General features: G+C 47.0%; 1 protein-coding gene across 1 annotated transcript in view; it reads right to left on the reverse strand.

The window, feature by feature from the left end:
- Positions 1 to 26,533, reverse strand: part of SDK1 (sidekick cell adhesion molecule 1) — a 561,603-nt gene that overhangs the window by 310,385 nt on the left and 224,685 nt on the right. The window contains exon 5 of the mRNA XM_029945757.1: positions 19,275 to 19,408. Coding sequence (XP_029801617.1) covers positions 19,275 to 19,408 — 134 coding nt within the window. The remainder of the gene's footprint in view (positions 1 to 19,274; positions 19,409 to 26,533) is intronic.

Raw genomic sequence — 26,533 nt, forward strand, 5'->3', positions numbered from 1 at the left:
CCTCTGAGGGCTGTCCGGCCTCCCCGCCCCGGGCCAGGCCACGAAGCCCTGTATCTCGGGTGATAACAGATGTTCTGCTGAGATATATATTCTGACTAATAAGGGATTATGTTAAAAGCCCTTCTCTTCAAACAACATTTATTTGGTGAGTAATGAATGGATTAATTCAGGAGGTTCTCTCACGATGGGTTGTGAATACAGGATTACCCATTTTATTAAAACGAGACCTCTTTAATCAAACCGAGTCAGGAACACGGTGGGCAAATGGATTTGACTTCTGTCTCCAAGGCCCGAGGCAGGCAGTGAAGTCCTGTGCACGCCAGAGAGCGGCCCTGTTGAAGGTGTGCTTGTTTTTCTCTAAATTCTTCATTAGTGAAATTCTAGTTACGGAAGGGGATTTTTCCTCGCCTTAGTGAAATCTGGCTTCGCAGCTGTCTGTTACAAAAGAGAGTAGGTTCCAGGAAGCTGGCTGTCTGAGAGAGATCAGCAAAGGTGCAGACTTCAAGTTCGTTCCCTGAGGACCAGGTCAGCACTCCGCGGCCTCCCCCCGCAACCTTAGTCATTAGTTTGGGGTGAACCTGATACCTGAGAATCAGTACTGAGTCCACGGAGCCCTCCATCACATGCCTATCTGTCCTTTCCCTGGGCCCTTACCACTTAGTCTCCACCGGGCCAAGAGAAGGTTTCGTCGGCATAAGGTTTACATAACCTTTGGGTATATTCCTCGTATACTTGTTCTATGAAAGGTTAATGTCGGGCGCCTGGGTGGCTCAGGGGTTAAGCGTCAGGCTTCGGCTCAGGTCAGATCTCACGGTTTGTGGGTTCGAGCCCCACGTCGGGCTCTGTGCTGACAGCTAGCTCAGAGCCTGTAACCTGCTTCAGATTCTGTATCTCCCTCTCTCTCTGACCCTCCCCTGCTCACACTGTCTCTCTCTGTCTCTCAAAAATAAATAAAAAATTTAAAAAAAAAGAAAGTTTAATGTTGCCAGACTCATAAACAAAAGTTGAGATGGAGCCCACCTGGTTCCAAGAGCTCATTTTACAGATGGGAAAACTGAGCCCCAGGCCCCAGGCAGCCTAAAGCGTGCACAGCTGCACCCCGGGGTGAGTGCTCCCTGAAACAGCCTCCAGCTCTGGACCCTCCGGCCAGCTTTGTAACAGGGCCCTTTGGTCTAAGAGCGCCTGAGTGCCTGTGATAACACTGTTTCAGTTCTTCAAGAAACTAATTAATTTTCATCAAAAGCACTATGAATAAAAAAAATCAGAGGTGCCTCAAAATGAAATAAAAGTAATGAAGGAATATCGCCAATTGAAAACAGGTTGATTCAAGTTAATTTGGAGAAGAAAGAGCCAAGTCCTATTTGCAGGTGATAGGGTTTTAACAATTTCTTTTTCACAATAAAAGTCCCCCCTTTTTGTTAAATAGCTAGAGACAAAGTTAATAAATCACAGCCCATCTGTAGTCCCAAGGAAGACCCTTCAAAGCCAGAATATTCCACTTGGTTCAGAACACAAAGCAGTGGGAGCCCACGCTCCGCGGAGTTCTGAAGTAAATGTAAGTCAACAGAAAGCGGGGTCAAGTGCTTCTGGTTTTAGGAAGACGGACCTGCAAGGCTGCCAGGCGGCTGAAGCCCCGTGTTGAGGAGGTCAAGAGTGCGGGGAGGGCATGGGTGCTCTGAGCTACACCTGTTCCTGCACTAAGTACGGGAAGGTTGCTCACGAGACCCATTTTTTCCTAAGTTTGAACTCCCGGGGCGGGGGCGGGGGGTGTGTTCACCAAATAGGAACATGAGCTGGGCCACCGTCCTGTCCGTCGCTGACACAGGTTCTTTGGGGACCCCTTCCCCACAGAGACTAGTGTGCCGGGCCCCCACACACCGCACAACACACCTCCTGGCTGTAACTGTGGCGACACTGCATTTTCCTCGCTGCACAGACTGAGAGGGTCCTGTGTGCACTGGGCTCAACCTTGTGAGGGAGTGAGATCCCAGGGGCGCAGAACGACCGGGCCAGCCCTTCGGCTGGTCTGGTGGCTGGTCTGGCCAGTGACCCAGTCCTTCAGAGCGTTTAGTTGACTTGCCCCAGATACTACAACCCCCCACTGCCTATGACCGTTGTGTGTGGAAGCGGCGGGGACGATGTACCAGAGGGTCACTGGGTTCCAGCTTCCTCCCTGCCCCTGTTGGGGGCAAAGGATTGGGCTCCTGATGGTCATCGGTGCCGACTCTGCAGCCAGCACCTCTATGTCTTCCCATCTGTCCAGGGAAGCCTGGTGTACTCCCCGGTAGAGGCACTGTCTCCCACGATGCAGGAACTCCGAGACAGCAGAGCAGAGTTGAGGGACAGGAAGCATAACCCCAGAACCAGGTCGGCAGGCGGGAGGATGAGGACTTGCCTTCACCCATGCCCTCATAGCCATCCCCTAGAGGGGCGCGCCATGCAAGCATGGTTCTGAGGGGCCGGAGGGTGTTTGCGCCCCGCTTGGGGGTCAGTCCTGGGCTTTCACTCCTCCATGAGCTGGCTGTTAGGACCCTATGGTGCAGGTCACCAGATTTTCAATGTTAATGTGAATTTCCTGGTTCTGAAAGCATTGTTCACATTTCCAAACAGTTATGTTTGGGCTGTCTGTGAGGGCAGAGCTTTGTTCTTGTCTCAGAAGCTGGTATGTCCAAAGTTAGTGAATGGAGAAGCTTCTGCTGCTGCCAGGCACTGCTGTTTACCCTTTATTGGGGCACCTTCCTCCCCAGCTCTTCATCTGAGGTCACAGTTAAATACCAGTTCCTCAGGGAAAACCTCCCCAGTCCCTCTAGACCTGGCTGGGTAGCCCGGACTGGGGTTTCTATAGTGACCTGTGCTCCTCTCCATCGTGGCTCACACACTTTGTTTGAATTTTCTCTTGACGGGACCATCTCACCCGTGGCTTCCCTAACCAGTCAAGGCCTTGCTCAAAGCTTGGTCCATAAGAAATATCCTATAGATAATTGTGGAAACAGTGATCAAGATGGCCATGTCTACCCAAGCAGGCTGGGCAGTGACCACTCATTCTTAGGGGGTGCCATTAATACAGACTCCTAGAGACCCTGAAGGTGTGCAATGCATGTGTGCCAAGTAAGTGACCGACCAATCATATTTGCTCTCTGCACGGCCACAGACCCTTGGTAAATAAGCTTTAGTCATTTCTCCTGCTTGTATATGCAGCTGTTTTCCAGGAGTCCTGGGAGTCAAAATATTGCTGGCTGTGACAAGCCCTTCCCATGCCTAGAAAATTCCTGGAGCACATATCATCAGTGATGGGCCATTTTGTATATGAAGTGCTACGCATTCTTATAGAACTGCCCCTGCCAATGTGGTAGCCTCTAGCCACGTGAAGCTACTACAATTAAAATTAAATTAAATGGCATTTACAGTTCACTTCGGCAATTTCACTAGCCACATTTCAAGTGCTCAGTAGCCCCCATGTGGCTAAATGGCTCCCATACTGTGTGATACAAACAGAGCCCATTTCCCTCATCACAGACCCTCCTAGTGGATCACAGGTCACAACTGAAATGCTTCGAGAGCAGGTAGCTAATGGGAAAGATTCAAGTTAAGGTTCAGAAACACTTCTCCCCAAAAGTGAGGCCTGTTAACACACATCCAATGCACCTCAAGAACAAAGAGACTTCATCCCTCACTCTAAAACACCCACCCCTGCAGGCTTTCAGTCTGCAATCATTTAAAATTCACAATGAGTATTTCCCCCCAATACTGCACTCCGTGGGCAAACAGAGGCCTCAGTCCTGGGAGAACGCACTCAACCACACAGTCTGCTGGACCTGGGAAGGTGGGCCTGGGGTGGCCAAGTCATCAGCTATTATTATAATCATATAATTAATATATATAATATATATTATTCATGTAATTATATTAATTATAATTAATATTAATTAATTAAGAGTATGAGTAGTACAGGGAGAAAAAGAATCTCAAGCAGGCTCCATAGCCAGCATGGAGCCTGACACAGGGCTCAATCTCACACCCCTGAGATCATGACCTGAGCTGAAACCAAGAGTTGGACATTCCACCCACTGAGCCACCCAGGTGCCCCTTTGTCAGGCATTTTTTTTTAAAACTGGAAGAGTTTCTCTTGATGTATAAATTCTGGCTTGTGTCTGTTTAAGGTACTGTGTGGGCTACGCAAAACACAGTAAGGAGCAAACGCAGCCCACAAATGGCCAAAGTGGACATCTGATCTAGAGCAGTGCGGCGCCCTAGGAAAGATACCGCAGCAGGGATAGGGTGGTTATTATGCACTAAATTGTGTCCTCCGAAAATTCATAGATGGCAGTCCTACTCCCTCATATGTACTTGGAGAAAGGGCCTCTCATGAACAAGGTCATTAAGGAAAAATGGGCTCAAAAGGATGGGGCCCTAATTCGATGGAACTGGTGTCCATATAAGAAGAGGAAAAGCCACCAGATTCTCTCTCCCTCCTCCATGTGCACAGAGGAAAAGCCACGTGAGGACACAGGGAGAAAGCAGCCATCGGCGGGCCAGGAAAAGAGGTCAACTCTGCCAGCACCTCGTGCTGGGACTTCCAGCCTCCAGGACTGTGAGAAAATAAACCTCAGCTTGTTAAACCCCAGTTGGTGGCATCTCACTATGGCGGTCCTAGCTGACTAATGTTGTGGCTGTCACTTACGCATCCAAGGTAATGTCTGTATGTGTAGACAAGTTCTATACGTAACTTATTTATACGTTATAAGGAAATCAATTTTTACAAATCATATTGAATGGCTTAGAGATGAAGAACCTATATTAATAGTCCATTTGTAAGGCAACTTATCTTTTAAATTACAGTCTGACAGCCTGGCCCGCAGAGCGCGGGTGCTGGCTGGCGCTCTTTCATGTGGCACTGTCACTTTTGCCCACAGAAGGGACCTGCTTGTGAGGCTGATGAGGCCCATGGCTTGAAGGCCTTGCTCTATTTCTCACATAATCCATCTTTGGAAACTCTTCCATATTTTCCTTATTTATGCTGACACCAAAGGTCATATAAACAAGAACTATCTATTATAACCTCCCCCCACAAAGTGTTTCTTCAACATGCAACATTGAGTCGCTTTATATTTATGGATTCGGCCTTTTCCAGTAGGCAAATGGTTAGTTAGACAGGGAGGAGGCAGAAGCTCAGGACGAGTGGGAAAACCACGGCTCCCTCCCGCAGGAGGTCCCAGACCACATCCGACACGCTTGCTTGCCGCCCGGACCCGCCAGTGAAGGTCCCAGTGAATCCAGTCTGCTCCATCGCTGTTATTTTCCCAACACCCAACGTAGTGCTGGCACTTACTAAGTACTCAAGAAACCCATGCAGAGTGAACACATCAGCGGAAGGAGAGATGGGCAGATGGACGGGGGAGAAACGCTGTGAAAGAAGCAGGGGTTTAGGTGGAATGTTCAGGGACCACGAGGAGGCGGAAACACAGAAAGGTGGTGAGGTCTCTCTGGGTAATTTAGGAGGACAGGCTGCTTCGGACAGGACGTCTAAGGAGACAGTCCACCTACCTTCCAAATGAACCTGTGCAGCAACACAGTGGGTCTTGTTCTCAGGGCACCGTGCCCCACGCCCCAAGGTAGACTGGGCAGCTGTGCCTGCTGCACTGCCCACAGCAGAACCGGCAGAGCGAGACCGACCCACAGTGGGAGGCCGGACAGCAGCGGGGCAAGCGAAACCATTCAACAGGGAAGAAGTGTGTCGCTAACTGAGGAGATGCACCTTAACTAAATCAGACAAAGAGGTTGAGCAATTAGAAGATAATCAGAATGTCACAGCCATAGAGGACTTAGGTCTTTTCATGCAGCTTTTCACTTGAAGACCGAACACTCAGACTGACATTCAGGTCTGGATATAACGTGTGATCAAAGTGATACAGAAAGTCACAGAATGAAGGAGTTCTTCAAGGAGAAAACAAAACTGCAGAAAAACAAAATGAAATATTGTACAAAAAGCCTAAACAAGGGAGCGTCCTCACATCTGGGAGCAATGAGAACCAAAGGGAGCTCTGAACAGTGAAAGAGAAGGGGCAGGGCCAGAGGAAGAAGCAGGACAGGCTTGGTGGGAAGGTGAGAACAAGCTGAGGGCTGATGGGGGAGGGGGAGAAGGAAAGGGGAGTGATGGGCATGGAGGAGGGCACTTGTGGGAATGGGCACTGGGTGTCATATGGAAACTAACTTGACAATAAACTATAAAAGAAGAAGAAGTGGGGAGGGCGGGGCGAGCAGGAGGAGGTGCCTGTCCCTGGTGCTGAAGGGTGAACATGGAAAGAAAGAACGCACAGGGTTCCAGCGCTCTCGCTCCTTCACAGAACAAGCACTGATGAGGCCCCCGTTTCTCACGCGCTGCTGGTGAAAGGAGGGACAGCCTGCCCTCAGGGAGTGTGCATTCTGGTAAGAGATCAGGACGCTACACTTAACCGGAATGAGCATCTTGGTGACACTGGTACGGAAAACGGGGCAGACAAAAGGGCAGCAGTCGCTGCCTGTCCTTAGTGGAATGGGGTGTCGTTTTGCTCCAAACCTCCAGGTCTTCATGGTCTGGCTGGGCGTGCATGTCTCTGTGAATGGAGGACCACAGTGCTCTGCTGATGCTCTTCTGAGCGGGCAGCGGAACTCACCGGCCACTGGCCTGCGCTCCCAGAACACCTCTACCTGCGTCCACTCCGTGGGGCGTGCCCCGAGTCACGACCCTGCTGTCCACTCGGGGTCTGCCTCTGCTCAGCAAAGCTCGAGCTCATGAAAGGCAAGAACGTGTGTCTTCTTCAAGTCGTTTCCTCAGCATCCAGCATCATGCCGGCACATATTAGATGCTCAGTGTTTTCTGAGTGAAACAGCAGACATGAAATCTCAATTTTTAGAAGGAGGGATCATATACACTGGGACCAAAAGGAGGTACACAGACCATAAAGGCCAAGGGGAATCACAGGACATCTCTGTCTGCTGTTCCTGCCGTACAGACATGCTGCACTGTGAGGAGTGATGGCCTGGGGGCACAGTGATGACAAGTTTACTTTCTTAGGCGCCCTTGAAGATTTTCCCAGACTGGAGTGATCTCCAGAGTATATACCGACAGACATGCCAACGTGGCAGGGGCACTGGCTGGTTGGAGCAGAAGCTGGCAGGAGCCAAGGGCTCAGCGTCAGTCAGTCAGGTAAAACCTGAGTGGTGGGTATGATCCACCTCAACTTTTTTTTTTTTAATGTTTATTTATTTTTGAGAAAGAGACAGACGGTGAGCAGGGGAGAGGCAGAGCAAAAGGTAGACAGGGAATCCAAAGCAGGCTGCAGGCTCCAAGGTGTTAGCACAGAGCCTAATGTGGGGCTCGAACTCATAGACTGCAAGATCATGACCTGAGCCAAAGTCAGACGCTCAACCGACTGAGCCTCCCAGGTGCCCACGATCCTGCCCATCTTAGCAGCAGCACAGTATCCAAGGAACTAGAGCCTCCTGGATTTCTATCAAGAACATGCTTACTGTCATGATTTTTAAACAATAGAACTAAAATGAACAAAGAAATAAAAGGCTCAGAATACTGCCTATTCATTTTATATTTTTTTATGGCAGTAACATTTTTTGCATAATTTTTTCCCAAGGCTATTTTCTCAGTTCAAGAGAAGTTTTCCTCCATAGACTAAAAAAAGTGTGAAACCACTTCAACTTTCTGATATGAGCTAATAACCAAAGATCAAGTCCTCATATGGTCTTATACAGAGGTCATTCCAACAATGGTGCTTCCCAAAGTCTCATAGAATAGAAAGGGAGAAGTCTGAAATCAGAAGCATGTTTGTGCTGGAAACCTTCCCACGTGAGGGCAAACAGTTGTGTAATTCAACCCTGTCTGCAGTAATACAGCCACAGAGTGACATCCCGACAGGGGGATATACTGGGTTGCGCTGCATCTTGCCAGGAAGCTGAAGGGAGCCATGGTGTGGGATCTACCATGTGGGGGAGATACGGCCCCAAATCCATTATCAGTAAGACCAGCAAACACCTAGCTACCCACACGGGGCCAGCTGAGTGGGTCGCCAGCACGGCTCACTGCTTCTCCAGCTCTGACACCGACTCTCAAGCCCACGCTGGGGACCCACATGGAAAAATGGCTATACTTTCAGAAGTTCCACCAGCGGTTAGGCCCTTGTGGGTTTGTGTCTGGATCCTGCTCCCAAGGAAAATCACAAAACCATGCAGACTTCGCAGGTAGGAAGGTGCGGAGCCAGGGCGAGCCAGGAAATCCTCACTCGGTTTCCTAATCTATGCAACCATGTAAAGTAACAGTGTTTGGGACTCCACCCAAAGAGCCCCCGTCCCCCACCCTGTCAAATACCGCTGGGCAAACAGCAGGTCACACTGAGACCCAGGAGTCACATTTCTTACAGGCCCTATGACTTGTCTACCAAATACAGAGCCACACTAGGCTCTGATGCAGGAACTGACTTTGTACCAAGGAGGATACGGCTGGAGATGGTAAAAGGGGCGAGGGTATAGGGGGAGTAATTACCCGAAAGCACAAAAACTCACAGGTGGAGACCGTTGCTAAGAACTGGCTCATTAGAACCTACAGGGTCTACATCTTATGATCCCTTTCTGGTTCCTCTTATTTCTGATGCAAATTCTGTGGGTTTTTACCTCTCAGATGTAAGTGTTCTCGGAAAAGTGGGGAATGCAGCTCTCTGGATTCGGTAATGGTCTTCAGAGCTCCTGAGTGACCTTTTACTTTAACACTCGCTTTACCTGATTTTCTTAAAGCTTGATTTAATATTCACACGCACCCTGTAAAGATCTCCAATTTTAATCACCTGCTGTAATTGCCTTCTATGAGAGCCGAAAGAACATCATTTACAGTGATCAGCCATAAAATATTATGACTAAGTTGTAAAGGCAGAACTGAACTATTATCAGAAGGTGACTGGTTGTCAGGCTGCAAACAGAAAAGCAGCGACCAGATGAAGATCTTCTGACATGGTTTTCAAAGTCGAAAGTGATCTTCAATATAAATAATGTCAGTAAAGAAAATGGAGATCAGCTCTTAGGGAGAAGACAGACTCGGGTGGAAACTAAGCCATGTAACTAACTGTGTGGCCTTGTGCATGTTATTTCTTCCCTTTGTTTCCTCGTGTGTGAAATGGGGATGACAGTGACCTCATAGGGCATTTTTTAAAAAAGGGGGATGAAATTATGTAGAATATTTGTGTACTGGCCCCAGGAAAGAATTCAGTAAATGACTACCATTCCTACTGCTGCAGTGGACTGCATTTCTGGGTCCCTTCCAAGTTCTTATGCTGACATCCTAACCCCCTGGTGTGGAGGCAGGAGGTGATGGCCTCAGGATGTGGGGCTTTGGGGGTAATTAGATCATGAGAATGGAGCCCTCGCAAAGGAGATTCAGGTCCTTGTAAAGGGACCCTTTTGGCCTCGTGAGGATCCAGTGGGAAGTCTGCCTTCCAAAAGACAGTTCTCCCTGGAAGCTGACCAGGCTGGCAGTCCGCAGCCTCTGGAGCCGAGAGAAGTAAATGTCCGTTGTTCACAAGACACCCAGTCCGTGGTGTTCTGCTACAGCGGCCCAAACTAAGACAACTACCATCCTGTGCTTTCATCACCCGTTAGGCCACAGCATGTCTTCCCATCCTTGGCGGAGCACCTGCAATGGTGGTTACAGCACAGGGGGCGTCAGGCCTGCCCCCCATGGCACCCTGCAGTCACTGAGATTGCTTCCACCCTCCACGTTCCCTCCACATCAGAAAATCACATATTCTTATTTTTCTGAAGCACAAGCTACGAAGACAGTTTAGCCCAGCAAGTCAGACAACGTGGAGTCTGCGAACCTCGGAAATTATGAAGGAAGACGAACGAAACGTGTGTTTCTTAATCAGTGGCTTCAGAACACCAAGCCCTTTCACAAAAGGAAAGGGGATAACAGGATGGTGAAGGTAGGGTTTCTTAGTCCAGGAAGCAGTAAAAGCTCCAACACCAGGAACGAACCGCGGCCATCATCTATGACTATACTCAGCCAACATAGTTTTTCACGGAAAACTCTATTTACAACTAACAACTGGTTCTGTGGCCTCGTCTCGGCGGACAGCCATTACTTTGTTCAGGGTTTCCTCAGACGAGATGGGTAATGGATGTATGTTAGAGTTGATAAAATGATTGCGAGGAAAATTCAATTTTCCATCCCCCTCGCCTGTGCCCTCTAAAAATTGCTTATCTTTTCATATCAATTATAGCGACAGGGAAAGTGGAAGAAGTACTTCAATGAATGTGACATCCGAAGTGATCCGGGCCGGGAAGGTACTTACGGCATGAGTAAGTCACAATGTTGAGTTCCTCTCAATACATGACAAGTTCTGAAATGTTCTGTTTAATTATTAAGAGCCTGCAATGAAAGGATGTCAAATCCTCAGTCACCTGAAATGCAGGCATGTGGCTGCCTGTTGGCTATGGTTAAGAAATTAGATCCCAGGGTCAAGGGTAAAATTAAGAGGGTTATTTCCAGCTACAGCCCTAGAACCATCACAGTTAGACGACTCCTGCGTTTAGATGTCTGGACAAAATAATTTAAATCGATGTATTCCACAAGGGGACAGGAGGAGGAGTAGTTTTGAAAAATATGAAAGGTGGGCTTTGGGAGAGATTGAAGGTCTGATTATGCAAGTCGCTACTGGATGACAGTTTGTGCCCTTGGATAATCAGCCTATGTTGGGAGAAGCAAATGAATACTGATGCTCTGTCTGTTGAATACAACGAACCAGCTGCAGCGTGCCCAGGGGCCGAGTCTGCCCAGGCAGGTCACCAGGGATGGCTGAAGATGAGGACGGCCGTGCACATACCGGGGCGGACCACGTCCTGCTCAACAGCCCACATGGTGTCTAATGCACAATGGGTGGCAGCACACCCTGCTGCTGTTGCGACCGAGTCACCACCATGCTGCTCAGTCACGGAGCGCTGACTAGCTCCCCTGCCACCACACCCCCCAGCAAACTGGTGCTCAGGGAGCACGGTCTCTCTCACAGCCAGCCAAGTGTGCCTGTGGCGGCCGCAAACAGGTGCCAGCCTCCGAGCTGCAGGTACGTGAAGAGTACACAGAGACTCCGTGTTCGCTGGGAGGGGTTCTGGCCTCAAAACAGAGCATCCTTTGGAAAACTAAATCAAGCTCCCCGAGGTCTGTGTGTGAGAACCTCTTAACACAATGTCCAGTACAACGCAAGGCTGCTTCTCCTGAGCTCTGCTGTCTCCTCTGGTTGGCCACCAAAGCACATCCAGTGTCCAAAATGCAGACTGTCCTGTTTTTACAGGAAAGCCTAGGGTGTCGGGGGTTCAAAGAAACTTTGTCTTGAGTCCCTAATCCCAACTCCCTATTCTTGTGATTTTGGTTGATGATGCAACTTCTTGGGGCCTTGGCGCCCTCAGCTTGGAAATGGTGTTGATCCCGGGCTCATGGGCTGTGATGGGGCTCCACAGGGAAAATGTCCATGACCCTGCTACCCAGAGCTCCAGGCTCATCAGGGCTCTGCTTCTGCCTCTCCCTTGAGGAATCACTTAATAGCACACTTGTTTATAAATTATCATCAGAGCTGCCTGTAGCTCTGCTCCTACATCATCTAGAAGAATTGTGCAAAACTGGGTTGTTTCACATCTAAAGTGAACATCTAACGTTTCTCAACACAGATTTGAAGGACTACAGAGAATAGAATTTCACATGTATTTTAATTTTGGGTATGTTTGTGTATTTTAATAAAATAGAAGTCTGTGGCCTCTTTTTTAGGTGTCCAAAGGAATCTAGGCATTTCATAGAGTGGGCCTAAGGGTTTGATGCACGTCATCACCCATTTGAAAAAAACACAACAGGCTTTAATTGTTAGTAGCCAGAAATCTGACCTCATTCCTTTTTCCTTCTTGAACCTGTATTTTCATTCGATACCTCCCACAGAAGTTTATCCTAATTTATTATATTTAATGATTCCAAGTATTTTATTGATCACCCTATCATAGCCTCTGATAAAATATGCATATAAATTAAAATTTCCCAGTAACCATACGGCTCCGGGGTTAAAAAAATGTTCTCGTGGATTCAGTTACTGTTACAATTATTATTTGTACTCAATTAATCAAAACAAATGTATAACCAATTTTGATGGATATCATGCATTAAAAAAATCACTGAAAATGCATCTGTCCATGAGCCAGATAGCTGTTTACCCTGATTCTAATCCTATTTCCTTTCTGTACATACAACTCCTGTGAAATTATGTTCATATAGAAAAGCAGATGAGGATGGAAGGCATTTTGTTGCAGGGGTTTCTCAATTCTTTTAGCCCCTTCTGAGTTCCACATGGTCATTTATTAGTTAGGATAAGATAGCTTTTTGTTCCAATAACAAATAAACCCTGGAGTCTCAGTGTGTGGCACACAGAGGTACACCGCCTGCTCTGTAAGGCCCCATTGCATCCGGGGGCTCTCTGGGGCTGTTCTTCCCATGCGGTGATTCAGGTATCTGGACAGCTTCCAGCCTGGGGCTCCGCCATCTCCACAAGTGGCCTGGCCACAGGGCAGGGAGAGTGTGAAGGGGACTCGCTGCCTCTTACATCCCTGGCCTGGAAGCGACATGCCTCATTCCACTCACATTTCACTGACTAGTGTTAGTCACATCGCCCCCAAACTGCGAAGAGACCAGAAAAGTCTTGCTGTCCTACTAGCAGATGCTGCACTGATATCAGCAGTCTTCAAAACTCATTTGTAATGAGAAGCCAGCTGACACTGCGTTTGGGTCCTGCCTCATCTTACAGACAGCAAGAAACTGAAACACCTAATTTACAAAACGATTTATGAGAGGCCTTCACTTTCTCATTCCTGACACTGACGTTTAGAATTATCCCTTTGTTTGGCACCTGGATATTCACACCCTCACATAATACCTGGTTTAAAGATTCAGGATGAGTGTGATTTGTGCCCAGGAAGAGAGACAACTGTGGAAGGAAGAGAGCTCCCTGAAACCTCGGCCTGCTCAGGCAGATCTGGTTTGAGGAAGAGCCGATGAGAGCACCTGGAAATCCCACAAAGATTACGCATGCCCGGTTACCCCCTCGGAAATGTGTGTGTGCCGAGAGAAGTCTGCATAGCCCAGTTTGACGACGGCTGCTTCGGGAGCCTAGGGACACTGGGTTATCCCAAATTCATTCAGAAGTTGAGAGCAAGTTGCAATTTACGGTTTACCCTGATTCCCTAAGACTTCCCAACAGCAGGACTAGGATGAAATCGGTCATGACAAGGAAAGACAGGCGGCATGGGAAAAGACGACGGATGAGAGCAGGCAGGAACAGAAATGACCCAGCTTCGTCCTGTTGGCTGGGGCCTCACTGTTGCCATCCTCATCTTTGGTCTTTTTTGTTGCTGTTTGTCTTGTTTTGTTTTAAACTAAGTTGAGAATCACCAGTTGTACTGGTTGTCACGAATACAAATAAACATGCCTCGGGGGTTGAGAAACAAAGTATTAGAACTGGCTTTTTTTAAAGTAAGGGCTTGAACTCAGGGCTTGAACTCACGACCCTGAGATCAAGACCTGAGCTGGAATCAAGAGTTGGACGTGTAAGTGACTGAGCCACTCAGGAGCCCCGAATCTATGTTTCTAAACCAAAGCCGTAAGAAGAAAACTAATCTTTGCTAATGCCACTTGTGACGCACGTCAGGGATGTTGGTGGAGTGGCCCCGCGTCATACACTGTAATGCACGTTCTCTCAAGGGGAGAATTAAGATGTTCATTTTCAAGTAAGGTTGGTGGACAGGAAGCCCTTGTGTATCTCTGCTCTCAGAACTTGTCAATGGGCTGTGGTTTCACCTTTGCCCAGATAGACGTGTTTGTGAGGAGCAGACCCTTCAACAACCTGGGGGTTGGGTTGCTGACACCCCCACATTTGAAAAACTTAACTATGAATAGTCTACTGTTGCTGATGCCATAACACTCGATTAATGTGACATTTTGATTCTATGTATTAATGCTGTGTTCTTATAATAAAATGAGTTAGAGAAAAAATGTCATTAAGAAAATCATCAGGAAGAGGAAAGACATTTGCAGGGCTGTACATTTGTCGGGAAGAAACATGCATACAAGTGCACAATTCAAACCTGTGTTCTTCGCAGGCCAGCTGTATTTGGTTTTAGCTAAAAACTATCGCAGAACAGGTAACCAGACACAAGCATCCTGGCGAAGAGGCACAGACCTGAGTTACTCCACAGGGAGCACAGACGAGGATGACAAATGGCAGCACCATCGCATGTGCTGTCCGTGCAGCTCTTCACCAGCAGCGATACCAGATACATAGTTCTCCTTATACAGATGCCGCAAGAATTTGTCCAAAAAACAAAACATCAGGAAGACCACATACAATAGGGATTTCCACTCACGTAGTGTCTACTGTGTCATGAGACACGAACTAAAGATGGAATGAATCTGAAAATTAACGAGGGGGAACCTCACGGAAGTAGGCTCGAAGGCTAGAAGCAGAGGCTGGAGAGGGGAACCTACCACTTGACATCTCTTACGGGAAGAACTGCCCATCACAGACCCAAAGGAAGAATGGTCAATGGAGAGAATCCTCAACGATGGGGCTCAAAAGCGAAAGATACGCAATGCATGTCCTGTATGAAATCAGCCACCCCAGCAACTCAGCCAGTCAGGGACCGTCATCACCAGGAACTCTTGCTTTTCCCAAAGGATGCTTGTTCACACCATGCCCCCGCCCCCCACTCCACATAAAACTTCCTCCTCCTTCTCCATAAAATAACATTCCTTTCCTTTGTTTCTTGGACATCCCTATGGTTTTGCCATAGTTTGCTTGTCCTGAATTGCAATGTTCTGTTACTCTTGAACAAACTCACTTCTACCGGGTAAAGTAACTACTTGTTTTATTTTCAAGATTAATAAGATGTTCATGATTAGCAAGATGCTAAAGATACCACTGACTTCATCTTTATCTCTTTTGTATGATAGTTGTATGCTTATAATTTCTAAGTAACTATGTGTGCATATGTTAGGGGTGAAGGCTCAAGGCTTATTTCCTGACGGGGCACCTACAAACACGCTTTATAAACCACAGCGTACACTCAGTTCCGCTCCCGACCGCTCCAGGATGCCGGGGCCGGAGCGTGTCTTATGCTTCATTACATACCCCACTTAGAAGGTTCAATACATCTGAAATGATTAACTCATCACTCTACCGTAAAGTACAAGACAGTTGCTATTTATGTTTCTCAAAATTCTGGCAGTAAAGTTCCATACGACGTGTAAAGCTGTGGCCGGATTCTAAATTGATCATCTGGGGGAGGGACACTGTCCCTAGACAGGTTTCCAGTCATGTTTCAAACTGTGTCTACTGCTTTGGGAACCCGACCCACGGCAGAGCACACGTGACAGGCTCACGTCTCGCTCCTTCTCTTCCGGAATTTTTAAGGCACAAAGAACATAAGGTAAGAATCTCATCTGGGCACAGGAAAGCCAGGTTTTACAGGGCCGTTCTCTCAGATGACTGCTTGTGGACATTAGTCTCAGGAATCTGGTCTCGGTCTCAACTACTAAGCATATATGAAATCTGCAGTGAAATTACCATTAGAGAGGACAAAAGAACGTTGAGTGGGCTTCAGAATGGAAAACAGGGGTCTGCCCACCTGAAGGAGGATCAGCCGAAATGATATGCTCTAAGAGGAAGCTGTTCGAAGAGGAGGCACTGAAATGAGAGGTGACAGCGCGGGGAGGAGGCAGGCGGCCGTGTCTTTCCCACCCTGGCCCCCTCCCCGGCAGACGCTCTCATTACGCCGGGCGCCCTGCACTCCGGGTCAGAACCGCTGATGTGTCCAGGTGTGCAGGCGGCATTCGCACAATGATGGATTGATCATTGTGCGGAATTCCTCTCATCTCCTGACTCTCCCCTGTTCTCTGATTTTAAGAAGCAGCTCTTATTCCCATATTCATTCAGTTCAGAAGATCTGATCCACAAAAGTTAACTCAGTGTAAAATCTTCAAAGCAAAAACCAGAAGCAGGTTGACAGGTTTATAAAGCTTGCCTGGGTCTGACCTCAGAATAGAAACGTCTACTCCTGGGTGAGTTCAGCCCATTCTTTTTCTGGCGCGCACCTGAGCTGCGGGAGCCGGCTATGAAAAATTCATGCAGGACGCTTCACAGTCCCACCTATGTCCTTAACATCTGCCGGCTTCACGTCACACTGCGACTTCAAAGCGAATCCACCCCTGAGAAGGCAGCCAGCTTTCACGGGGGAGGAGGACGGACACTTCAGAGATGGTTTCTCCTTCTGGACAGGAAATATCTGTGCAGGACATGCTGCGATTTATCCTCTGAGCCACACAAAAGGGGGAGAAACGGGAAGGGATAATAACGCCAGCGACTAACCATGCACAAGATAGCAGGCGACACCATTATGGGACTGCATTTCCCTTCTAATCGTCATGCTTCTATAAACATTTATTTGCTTTTATCTAAATCCTCTTTCTCTTTCGCTTCCCGTAAGCTTCAAGGGTAGGCAAAACATCTGGCTCTTGAAAAGGCGGTGATGCTGTGAGCTCTCAGGTACACGGCTGTTTGGGAAGACACCCCACTCTCCCCCACTGGCTGGGCGTTAGGGCGTCGCTCACTTCGATGTTTGGAGGAAGGCTGGCCCCGGGTGCTGCTCCGCCTGGACACTAAGCTGTGCTGCGGGAGGGACGGCTTACTATTAGGAAGGGAAATAATACGTGGGCCGCCTGGCACTCTCCCTCTTCAAATTAATTCCAATACAGTTTCCACCAGGAACTTAGTCTCCAGCTTCCCCTACCAACTCAATCATATTCGCCACAGACATGTTCCTTATTTTACTCTCCTGAGGCCAGAGAAAAATTTATCTTCGTTAAATGATAATTGGCTGTAACATCTTTTGAATCTTCAGAAATGCTGGTTAGCAAGTTTTTAAAAAAATTTCATCAATCTTGTTTGGTGTTTTTACAAACGTCTCCATCAGGGAAAAAAAAACAAAACAAAAACGTTAAAGAAGATGCCCAAGTGTGCAGAGCGCAACACAGCTCGCTGCCGGCGCGGAGACACCTGATTCCCAGGCCGCCTCGCGGTGCTGCAGGGGGTCCTCAGCTACAGCTTCGGATGTTCTCAGCGTTCCCTGCGTTCCGGAAGGAAGCAGCATTTAAATGTACAATTCTGGGGGTTTCGGCAGATTTATCAGTAGTGCTGATCTTCCGAGGTTTCAAAATAGGGTTTTTAGTGAGAAAATGCATAATTTAGTGCCATTTAACTTTCAGCTAAATCCAACAATTATGTCAACAGAATGTTATCTTAATTAAGAATCAATAAGACCGCTCCTCAACCTTCTTATTCCTCACGTTTTACTTGGCCCGAGTGAAAAGCATGGACTATATAAGGAAACAGTCCGCAGCTTTTCTCCTGAGATTTAAAACAAGTCCATCCATACCGCCAACCTCTGTATAACCCACCTTCTACACATTTTACCTGGTGCCAATGCAAAGATAAAGATACACAAGGAACAAAATGCAAGGCAGTTAATTATAATATTTATGAGCGGCTCCCGAAACCCTTCTTGGTTGCAGTAGAAACTGAAATTATTGAAGAAGCATTTACATATTCCAATTACCTAGCGCTACAATACCCATTTGTAGGGCATCTCGCAAAGTCGCTGTATTAGTTTTATTTCCTATTGGCCTTTCTATAATAGGCATGTAGGACACTATAGGTTCAGACTATTTCATAACTGTGATGTTAGCATCATGTTAACCAGAATATTTGTGGAATTTCTGTCCCCTCTTCCAACAGAATGAGGCCAATTTCCTTGCTTCTGACCTAGAATTTTACCAGTTTGACCAATTATTAATCCGGGTAGGTATATCACAACTGAGTGATAAATCAATTTTCGAAATAGAATAATGACTGCAATTGTAAAACTTGGAAATCACTAAAGCAATCAATCTATTTGATAATGTGATTTCCGTCTTTATTATCGATCTTGAAAAAAAATCTTGATCAGCCACATTTGTTTCCTCTATAGTCCTTTAAACAGCAGGGCCTCCTGGCCTGTATGTTGTGAATCCCATGCCCAGCCAATGCACATAACTCTCCAAAGCCTTAAAAAGGCCTTGGAGGCAGCCCAGTATGATACCAGTCAATGGTCTGCAGATCGGGTTTCAATTCCTAGGAACAAAGGGAATGCCGGCAGGATAATGACCACTCAGGAGCGTTCCCCAGGAACAGGAGGGCGCGTGCAAGTCCACCCAGGGAGCCCGGGGGTCTTCTACCCCACGTTTGCGACAAAGGCTCACTCTCCGCCAGTTCCATTCGGCTTCCTGTAACCCTATCCCTCAGGGAGCTTGAGCAGCAAGCACTACAATCCCAACCCATGAATGAAACACAACTTTTCAAACCACCTGAGGGCAAAAGCCATTTCTCCAAGCTGTTTCTTAAAAAGATGACGTCTGCTATGATACAGACAAAATCATTTACTTCCTTCTTGTCTGATGCGATCACAGAATTCCGAAATCTATAACCATTTTCTGCCTGTATTTTCTCAACACGCAATCACTGCAGGTCATCCCATGAAGCCTGATGCTGCAAATGCCCAGTGACATGCCCTGTGAGACACACGTTTTAATCCTTTAGGCCAGAGATTTTGCTTCCAGTCATTTTCCCTTCTCTAGCAATCAACTCTGGGAGGATTCTTAGAGACTTCTTTCAAAGGTCAAATGTTAAAACTAAGTTTCCTCAAATGAACATTTCCTTAAACAAACTGAAGGTGTAATGCTAATTTGCGTGTATTTTCTTCACAATTCCCCATTAAGTCAGGTAGAAAAAATGGTCAGCTGATTACGATTAAGAAACACTGCTAATTTTAACACGATATATATGTTTTCTCAAGGATTTTATTTTCAAATTAACATAACCTGTGCCTAATCTGTGTAATTCCTTATAGATCAAGAATTGTTGTTAAAAATACATGCTAAAAACTATTTTTTAAGCCCCCAAAACAAATGCGATCTTGCAGTCAGCAGTGTCTGCTGTGCTCACATTTTCCACACGCCGCCTCAAACAAAGCAACTATTGACAGTGGATCGATAGGAAACCACAGCCATCACCCTAGAGGGAGAAGATTTATTGCAAAATGCCCTGTGAGAAATTTATTAATTAAATCAAGACGTCATCGCCTTCAGACTGACCGTGGGGCGCCTCGGGACTCACCTGCGACGCTCAGGTGGGTGAGCGGGCTGGTCTTGCTCTCTCCGCTGCGCTCATTGACGGCCTGCGCGTAGTAAGCCCTGGAATCGCCTGCTGTCGCCGCGAGGATCACCAGTTGGTTTTGCAGCGTGATGGCTCTGTGTCAGACGAGAGACAGTGTTAGAGCCACTCCCCAGCACTTGTTGTTTGTAAGGCAAATCAGTTTATCAGGCCGTCGAGAAAGGCATGTCTGGGGTTTTAAAAAGATCTAGAAGGACGAAAACAAATCCGCAGGCCAAATACACAGCAGTGGCTAAGCCTCCTCGGGCCCCGTTCACACTCAGGCTGGGAGGGTTTGAGTCCTCTGCCTCCCTTCTGGCCCTTGGTTCTGAGGACCTTACATATCCAGGGTTTGTTAAAAACTTGGAGCTTCCCCTGGGAACTTGTGACAAGTTCCAGAAACCCCAGAAGGGCTGGTCTTTTTCTTTCAGGCAGGGCTGTGTGATCACACCTCGGTCACAAACCTCTCAGACGGAAGGCTGAACCACTCAAAACCTGGACTGGGAAGCAAATGAATTCACTGCGATCTTCCCCACCTCCCAAGGAACCTCGTGGGAGTCTCTGTACATCTATTTCTCAACTAGTGGTAGGAGAAAAGCTGCCAGTGGGCACAGCGCTGACCCTTTCAAATGGATTCTCCCATAACCACTGACGCCAGGACTGCCGGTTCTGTGCCCGGGCCATCGCCCCACCCTGCCCCCTTCCACAGGTGCAAACAGCCTCGTCCACCATCACCGAGACCTTCCGGTAGAGCCCAGTTCTGCCACCCTCTCTTTAGAAATGAGGAAACTGAGGAACAGACAGGTTAAGTTATTTGTTCAAGGTAACACAGCAAGGTAGCAACACCAGAGGGAGAACACAGTCTTCCCACAGGTGGACGTACGCTCTGCCAGCCAGCCAGATCCCACACAGACCCACCAGACTATTTAAAAGAAAAGGAAGAAAAATAATAAAGACACGACTTCCATAAATCCAAGCAGCTTTTAACTGAAAGAAGTTATCCTAGTATCCTCTGCTCTTGCTATCTGTGGAATTTGGGAAAAACAGGAAATACAAAGGGCAGACTCGCATGGAGAGGAAGACATACACTGAGCACCAAAGTGCCATTTACCCTCACTCTAACTTCCCAACGCTGGGAGCATCATGGGACCTCGAGAGAATCAGACACCTGCCTGCAAGTTGTTATTCTGCAGGGAGTAAGGTCATTTGTTCATTTGATTTTCTTTTACATGTTTACTTTTTGTTTGTTTGAGAGAGAGTGCACGATCATGCGTGCAGGGCAGGCCCTACGCTCAGGGTGAAGATCAGCGTGGGCCTTGGTCCCACGACCCTGGGATCATGACCTGAGCCAAAATCAAGAGTCGGGTGCTCAATCGCCCGAGCCACCCAGATGCCCCTATTTGTTCATTTAAAATCTTAGATAGTCGTAGACCTTCCAAATCCGGGTAAGATCTCTGTTCTCATAACATAAAAAACACAGAAACCGGGTGACCTGGCATGGGGAATTTTCCTATAATAATCATCTTTTTCTTCCTGCTACCTTCTGGAAAGCTTTTTCAGAAGCTCTCGACTTCTATACATCACATAAGATTATCTTAAGAAGTTACTGCTTAGGGTTCCCGTATGATATATTGCAGCTTGAGGTCTCTCTGCCTGACCCACCTTCCTTCTCACAAAATTTCCCTATTAACAAGTTTTCAATTTTTACTTCCATAAAAATGCCTCAAAGAAGCTTTACTATAATTATTTATGACTTCTTGATAGATTCCTTGATAGAACCACAGAAATTGCTCCAGTTTATTTTAGTGTATGTCACACCAGCACCTAAAATTATATGATTATTTATTACACCAGAAGTTACACATTAACAGTATAACTTAAAAAACTGAATATGTCATAACTTTTTTCCGTGACATCTGATTTTTGCCACAGTAATTTCAAATATACCTATTACTTCTCAGAATAATTCTCCAAATTGCCTATTAATTCTCTGTATTATTTATGATATTGTCTCAAGGGCTTTAAAAATTAAAAAGTACATAAAGAATAAAAATATTAAAGTTTACATCTATTATAATTTGTATCTTTAAGCCTATTTTTTTCTTCTCGTTTTTAATTTCTAGACCATTTTAAGTCAAAACTTATGAGGAAAAACTTGTCTATGCCAAAGCTTTGGAGAACAATAGATTAATGAGGTCTTTATTCTTTCTTTCTCTCCAACTCTTTCTCAACAGAGCATGTCTAATGAGGAAACTGATTTTTTTAAATAACAAACTATTTAAAGGCATTTATCTTAATTTCAGATAATTCAGATAATTGTTACAATGGTTATGAAAAGAGAAATTTTTGAATTTTTTAAAATGTTTGTTTATTTTTGAAAGAGAGCGAGTGAGCAGGGGAGGGACGAGAGAGAGGGAGACACAGAATCCCAAGCAGGCTCCAGGCTCTGAGCTGTCGGCACCGAGCCCGATGCGGGGCCCAAACACACGAACTGTGAGATCTGACCTGAGCCGAAGTCAGATGCTTCACCGACGGAGCCCCCCAGGCGCCCCTGAAAAGAGCAATTTTTACAGACAGTGGAGCAGGTACCACATGTCATTCTTTTCCCCCAACACACCTTGATACTGCTAAGCCACACCCCGTCTGGGCACCACGCAGGCGGGCAAGGTGGCCCATCCTCAGCACCAGGCGCGGAATTTGGTCATCACAGGCCATCAGTGCCATACTCAAGTCGATGAGGAGCTGGCCGGGGGCCTAGGCTGCCCACTGGAGGAAGGGGAGGAGCATGCTTGGGGAGAGCCCTCACCCCTGCTGGAGGCCAGGCAGGAAACGCGCTGTCCCGGGGCTGCCAGCAGGCACCCTTGCAATGCAGAGGAAAGGCAGTGTGTACACAGGAGCAGGAAGAGGGACAGAATTTTGAGAGTCAGAGCAAATTAGACAACAGCCTAAAGGCAATGAGGAGGAGGTATGCTAAGTGATCCTTCAACGTGACTCTCACATGTGTCCATAGACTATTCTGTGAAAACGTCCAGTTACTTGAGGTGGGGCTTGACGTCCAGCGTCCCCCGTCTCCGCCATCTTAGAGGAGCAGAGTGGGGCTTGACGTCCAACATCTATCCCCATCTCCACCATCTTAGAGGAGCAGAGTGGGCTGGAGAATTGACCCCAACCAGCCTAAACCAGTCATCGTAATCCAATCCCTCTTACCAGTGACTGACAAAGGAGACCAGGCTTGACCCCAGTCAGGTGGCTTGGGCATGTATGTGGTGACTGTCATTGAGCTGCAGCAGCTGGCTCGTGATTCCTCTCACCAGATGGAGGGGCAGGATGTCCAGGGTTGGGCATCAGGGTTTTTCTCCCTCCACCAGATGTGAGCAAGGAAGCGTGTTGTCCAGATATTCTAAGTGACAGTGGGGTGACTGCGAAGTGAACGACTTGTGCATGACACTGATTACGTTGGGGGCAGGAGAGAGACAACAAAAGTACCTGGGCCTTTCACCTTGACAGTTGCTGAGTCCGTGAGCCACATCCTGCAGCCCGTCCCGTCTCTGGGCTTCCTATGCCAGGGGATGAGGTACTCTATTCACGGCTAAACCCGTGTAAGTTAGCGTTTCTGTTGCCCCAAGTCAGGTGACTGTGGACCCAGCCTATGCAGTAGCATCCATTTAGAGTTCAAAAAGAGAAAAGCGCATCCTCAGTGCATAAAATGTTAATAGTTCACTTTGAGTGTTAAGAGTATAACTTGTTTTCTTTTGGTTTCTGTGTTTTAAATATTTTTCCAATTTTTCCAGAATAAATCACTTTTGTTACAGAAGAACAACTTTCAAAATGAACACAAGGGCATGCATTTAATACTTTGCCCATAATATGGGCTCCTTGGCTTTTTTTTAATCACATAATTCCAAAGTACTAATTTAAAACTTACATTGACTTTACAGGAAAATTATAGCATTAAGCCAGAGAGATTTTTCCTTTATTTTAACTTTATTAAAATAAAGGTCCATAGGCTTTACATAAAACTATTTCCTTAGCCATCCCCATTTTAATTCAACATCTCAAAATGAGATCTTATAATTCTAACTTCTAATTCTATGGGATAGTAATAAAGAAAATAATACACAAATCTTAAAATGTAGGCCAGTATGGGTAAAATGCACTACAGCTTGGAAAATCAAGAGTGCTGGATTCATGAAGGACAAGTTCAAGGGTCACTTGCAACTGACCGTAAGCACAGGGAGTTTTCAGAGAGAAACCTATCAGATGTCCTTCCTCATGGGGCTTCCCTAAGGAGGACATGCCATGGCTCAGAAGAGAAGGTGTGTTCCAGGTGCTTTTGACTCTGCACTTGATTCTCCCAACACTTTGTTGAGGCAGTAGGAAAACTAAGAATTCTCAATTTCAGGAAAGTTAAAACCTCAGAGAGTTCCGTGGTGTCTCTGATGGTCAGCACTGATCAAAATCCCCCTCGAGGGAAAACGCCCCTGGGTGCCCAGACCCAAGGGCTTACACAGTTGACATGCGGGGTGCGGGTGGGGTGCCAGCCAGCGGGCACATCTACAAGTGAGCTTCCTGCCACACTTGCCAATGCCCAGAACGCCACGTTCTGGATGCCATAAGAGTGATTGTGGGCCCCAAGGGGAAGTTCCAGGGGAAATTCAAAAAAATCTCCACGATGTGCCTCAAAACTTTCAATGCAACCCATCCTTGGCTTTCAGAAAAAGATAAATGGTCTTTTTGATTATCAATAAGTATTTTGATCCTTGACATCTTTAATACAAACTGGATGGTAATACATACATTGATTTATACATTACAATAAAAATTCAGTGAAGGGTTCAGTAAAGTAAGAACTTTGCTCATAAAAGATAAAAGTATAATTTGGGTTTGTGGTTTTACTGTCACAAAAGTTAAGGGAGCATTTGATTAAGTTTACATTGATACTCGAGTACATTTTTTAAAAAACTGAAACCAAGAAAATGAAGAATATTAGTTTTTTGGTCCTTAGAATCACAAACATCTTCTCTATGTGGACTAAACAATTGCGTTCTGAATGGAACAGTTTGAGGCGCAGTGGCCAGCATCTCTAGCCTACAGCCTCACAGCAGTTTCAAGGCAGACAACTTCACAGTTAATGCACTTCCCTTACTGGCATAATTAGAAGAACGAAAACTGCTCTCAAGGAGTTTTGGCAATAAGGAACCTCTGGACGTTCACCAAATGTTAAGGCACCAGAACGTCTGTGTACTTGGCCACGAAGTAAACGTGAGCTGCTGACCGTTTGCTCTGGTGCAGGAAGAACCTTCTGAAAGCAAGTGAAGAACCTGGGAAGCCTGTTTCTTAGAATTCCAAAGCAACAGAAAGGATGAGTTGAGTTGTGTTCATTAACAGAAGTGTTTCCCCAGAAGCCTCGGGAAAGATGATGGGAAATGCTGGGTGCGTGGGGCTGCGCCTTAGCACAACTGGACCGGGAATGCGGCCCCAAGGAGAAAGGCCGCCATTCCATATGAGCGCTCAGGCTGTCCGAAAATCCGCATGCTGGCCTTCTGTGGCAGGGGACCGGACCACCAGAGATGGAAGAAAGAGACAGGGAGCCGTGCAAACTTTCTACCAGTGCACTCACCACCACAGTCACGCCTCGCCAAACATTTCCGTTTAGTCCATAGAGCAACTCTTTTCTATAGCATGTATAGTTAACTTCATAAGAGCAAGTATATGGGGAAATAGAATTAAATCTATATAAATTCTTCAATGTAATTCTTCCATTCTACATGAGCTGTCAACTCCTAATTACAGATACAAGTGTAGGTACATTCCAGGACAGGATTTCTGAGACGATAAGTGCCTTAAAACTGTTTGGATGTGATTCAACACCCACATGTTTTGCCTTATACACACCAGTCTCCCAGTGTTTAAGCACAGAACCTGACAAATAAGGCATAATCAATATATACATGTTGAATGAATGAAAAGAAGAAAACACGCAAGTACTCATATTTTCTCCATTCATTTTTTGAGCTTGCAGCTACATCCTGGCACCAGAACCGAGGCCAGGAGAAAAGTAATTCCATCACTCAGGGAGTCCGCATGGGGCGCCTGCTGTGGGAGTGACCCTGTCCAGGGAAGGGAACTGGGGAATGTGGTCCCTGAACACAAGGAGGGAAGAGTACATCCAAAAGACCGAGAAGAAAATGGCAGCTGTATGAGTCCCCAGTGCACATTTTACAGAGTGTTAAAGGAGGAGGAGCCAAAGAGGCAGCCGAAAACACGGAGCTCTGACCACATCCGTCTCCCTGGTGACAGCTCCTTAAAAAGTAAAATGCAGATGAGATGTCAAGTTAGAAAGACAGGCCAGGTCCTCTAGCCCAGAACGTATATAACAGCTCAGGAGTAGGGGGGCCTCTCCTGGGGGTGACCTGGAAAGAAGCACCTACCGGCTTCCAACCCACGCATCTGGCCTTCCACCCGCAGCTCTGGCCAAGGGCTCCCGGGAGGCAGCACCTGCCCCGAAGCACAACGCAGCCAAATCTCCCCTAGACTGTGGGCCTGGCCTGGGGCTTCACAGACTGCTTTTTGGGAGCATGGGCATGGGTGAGGGTCCCCATCAGCGGGCCTAGCAGTGGCAGAGAAACTTCCGGCACCATCCAGAGAAGCAGAGGACACCCTCCTGGGTGCACCACGTCTGTCTCTGAATATGAGCAAAAAGGACACCAGAGCTCAGAGCTCCTTCATCTGCTCCAAGTCCAGCTCCTAGTGACCGGAGATAAAATGTGGCCTGCCTTCAAGTTAAAATCTCAAAGGGTCTCCAGAGAAGACACGCCCTCCTTCTGCCAGTACGGGATGATTACAGACGATGGGCAGGAACTCCATGGATAAACCCCGGCTGAAGTCGCCACAATACTCTGTGTTCACGTAAAAGGTCCTCGAAATGACCAGGCAAGTGTGGCCCGGACGGATAAACAGGCTCGCAATTGGGTCTGGCTCTGATTTGTTCCCTCAGGCTCACTATTTGGTTTTTCCATCTGCGAAACAGTGGTGACCGTACTCCCACCAAGAGGACCCTCGTGAAGTACAAATCAGGCAATGGTGCGAGTGAGGACACTGCGTCCTTACTCGGGGTTTGCTGGATCTGAATCTGGCTCCTCAGCATACCAGGCACAGTGTGTAGGCAGTAAAATAATAAATGCAGTTCACTGTCCTCCTCCCAGAGTGAAATGTCAAATGTT

This window comes from Suricata suricatta, chromosome 8 (genome assembly GCF_006229205.1).
Source record: "Suricata suricatta isolate VVHF042 chromosome 8, meerkat_22Aug2017_6uvM2_HiC, whole genome shotgun sequence".
Lineage (NCBI taxonomy): Eukaryota > Metazoa > Chordata > Mammalia > Carnivora > Herpestidae > Suricata > Suricata suricatta.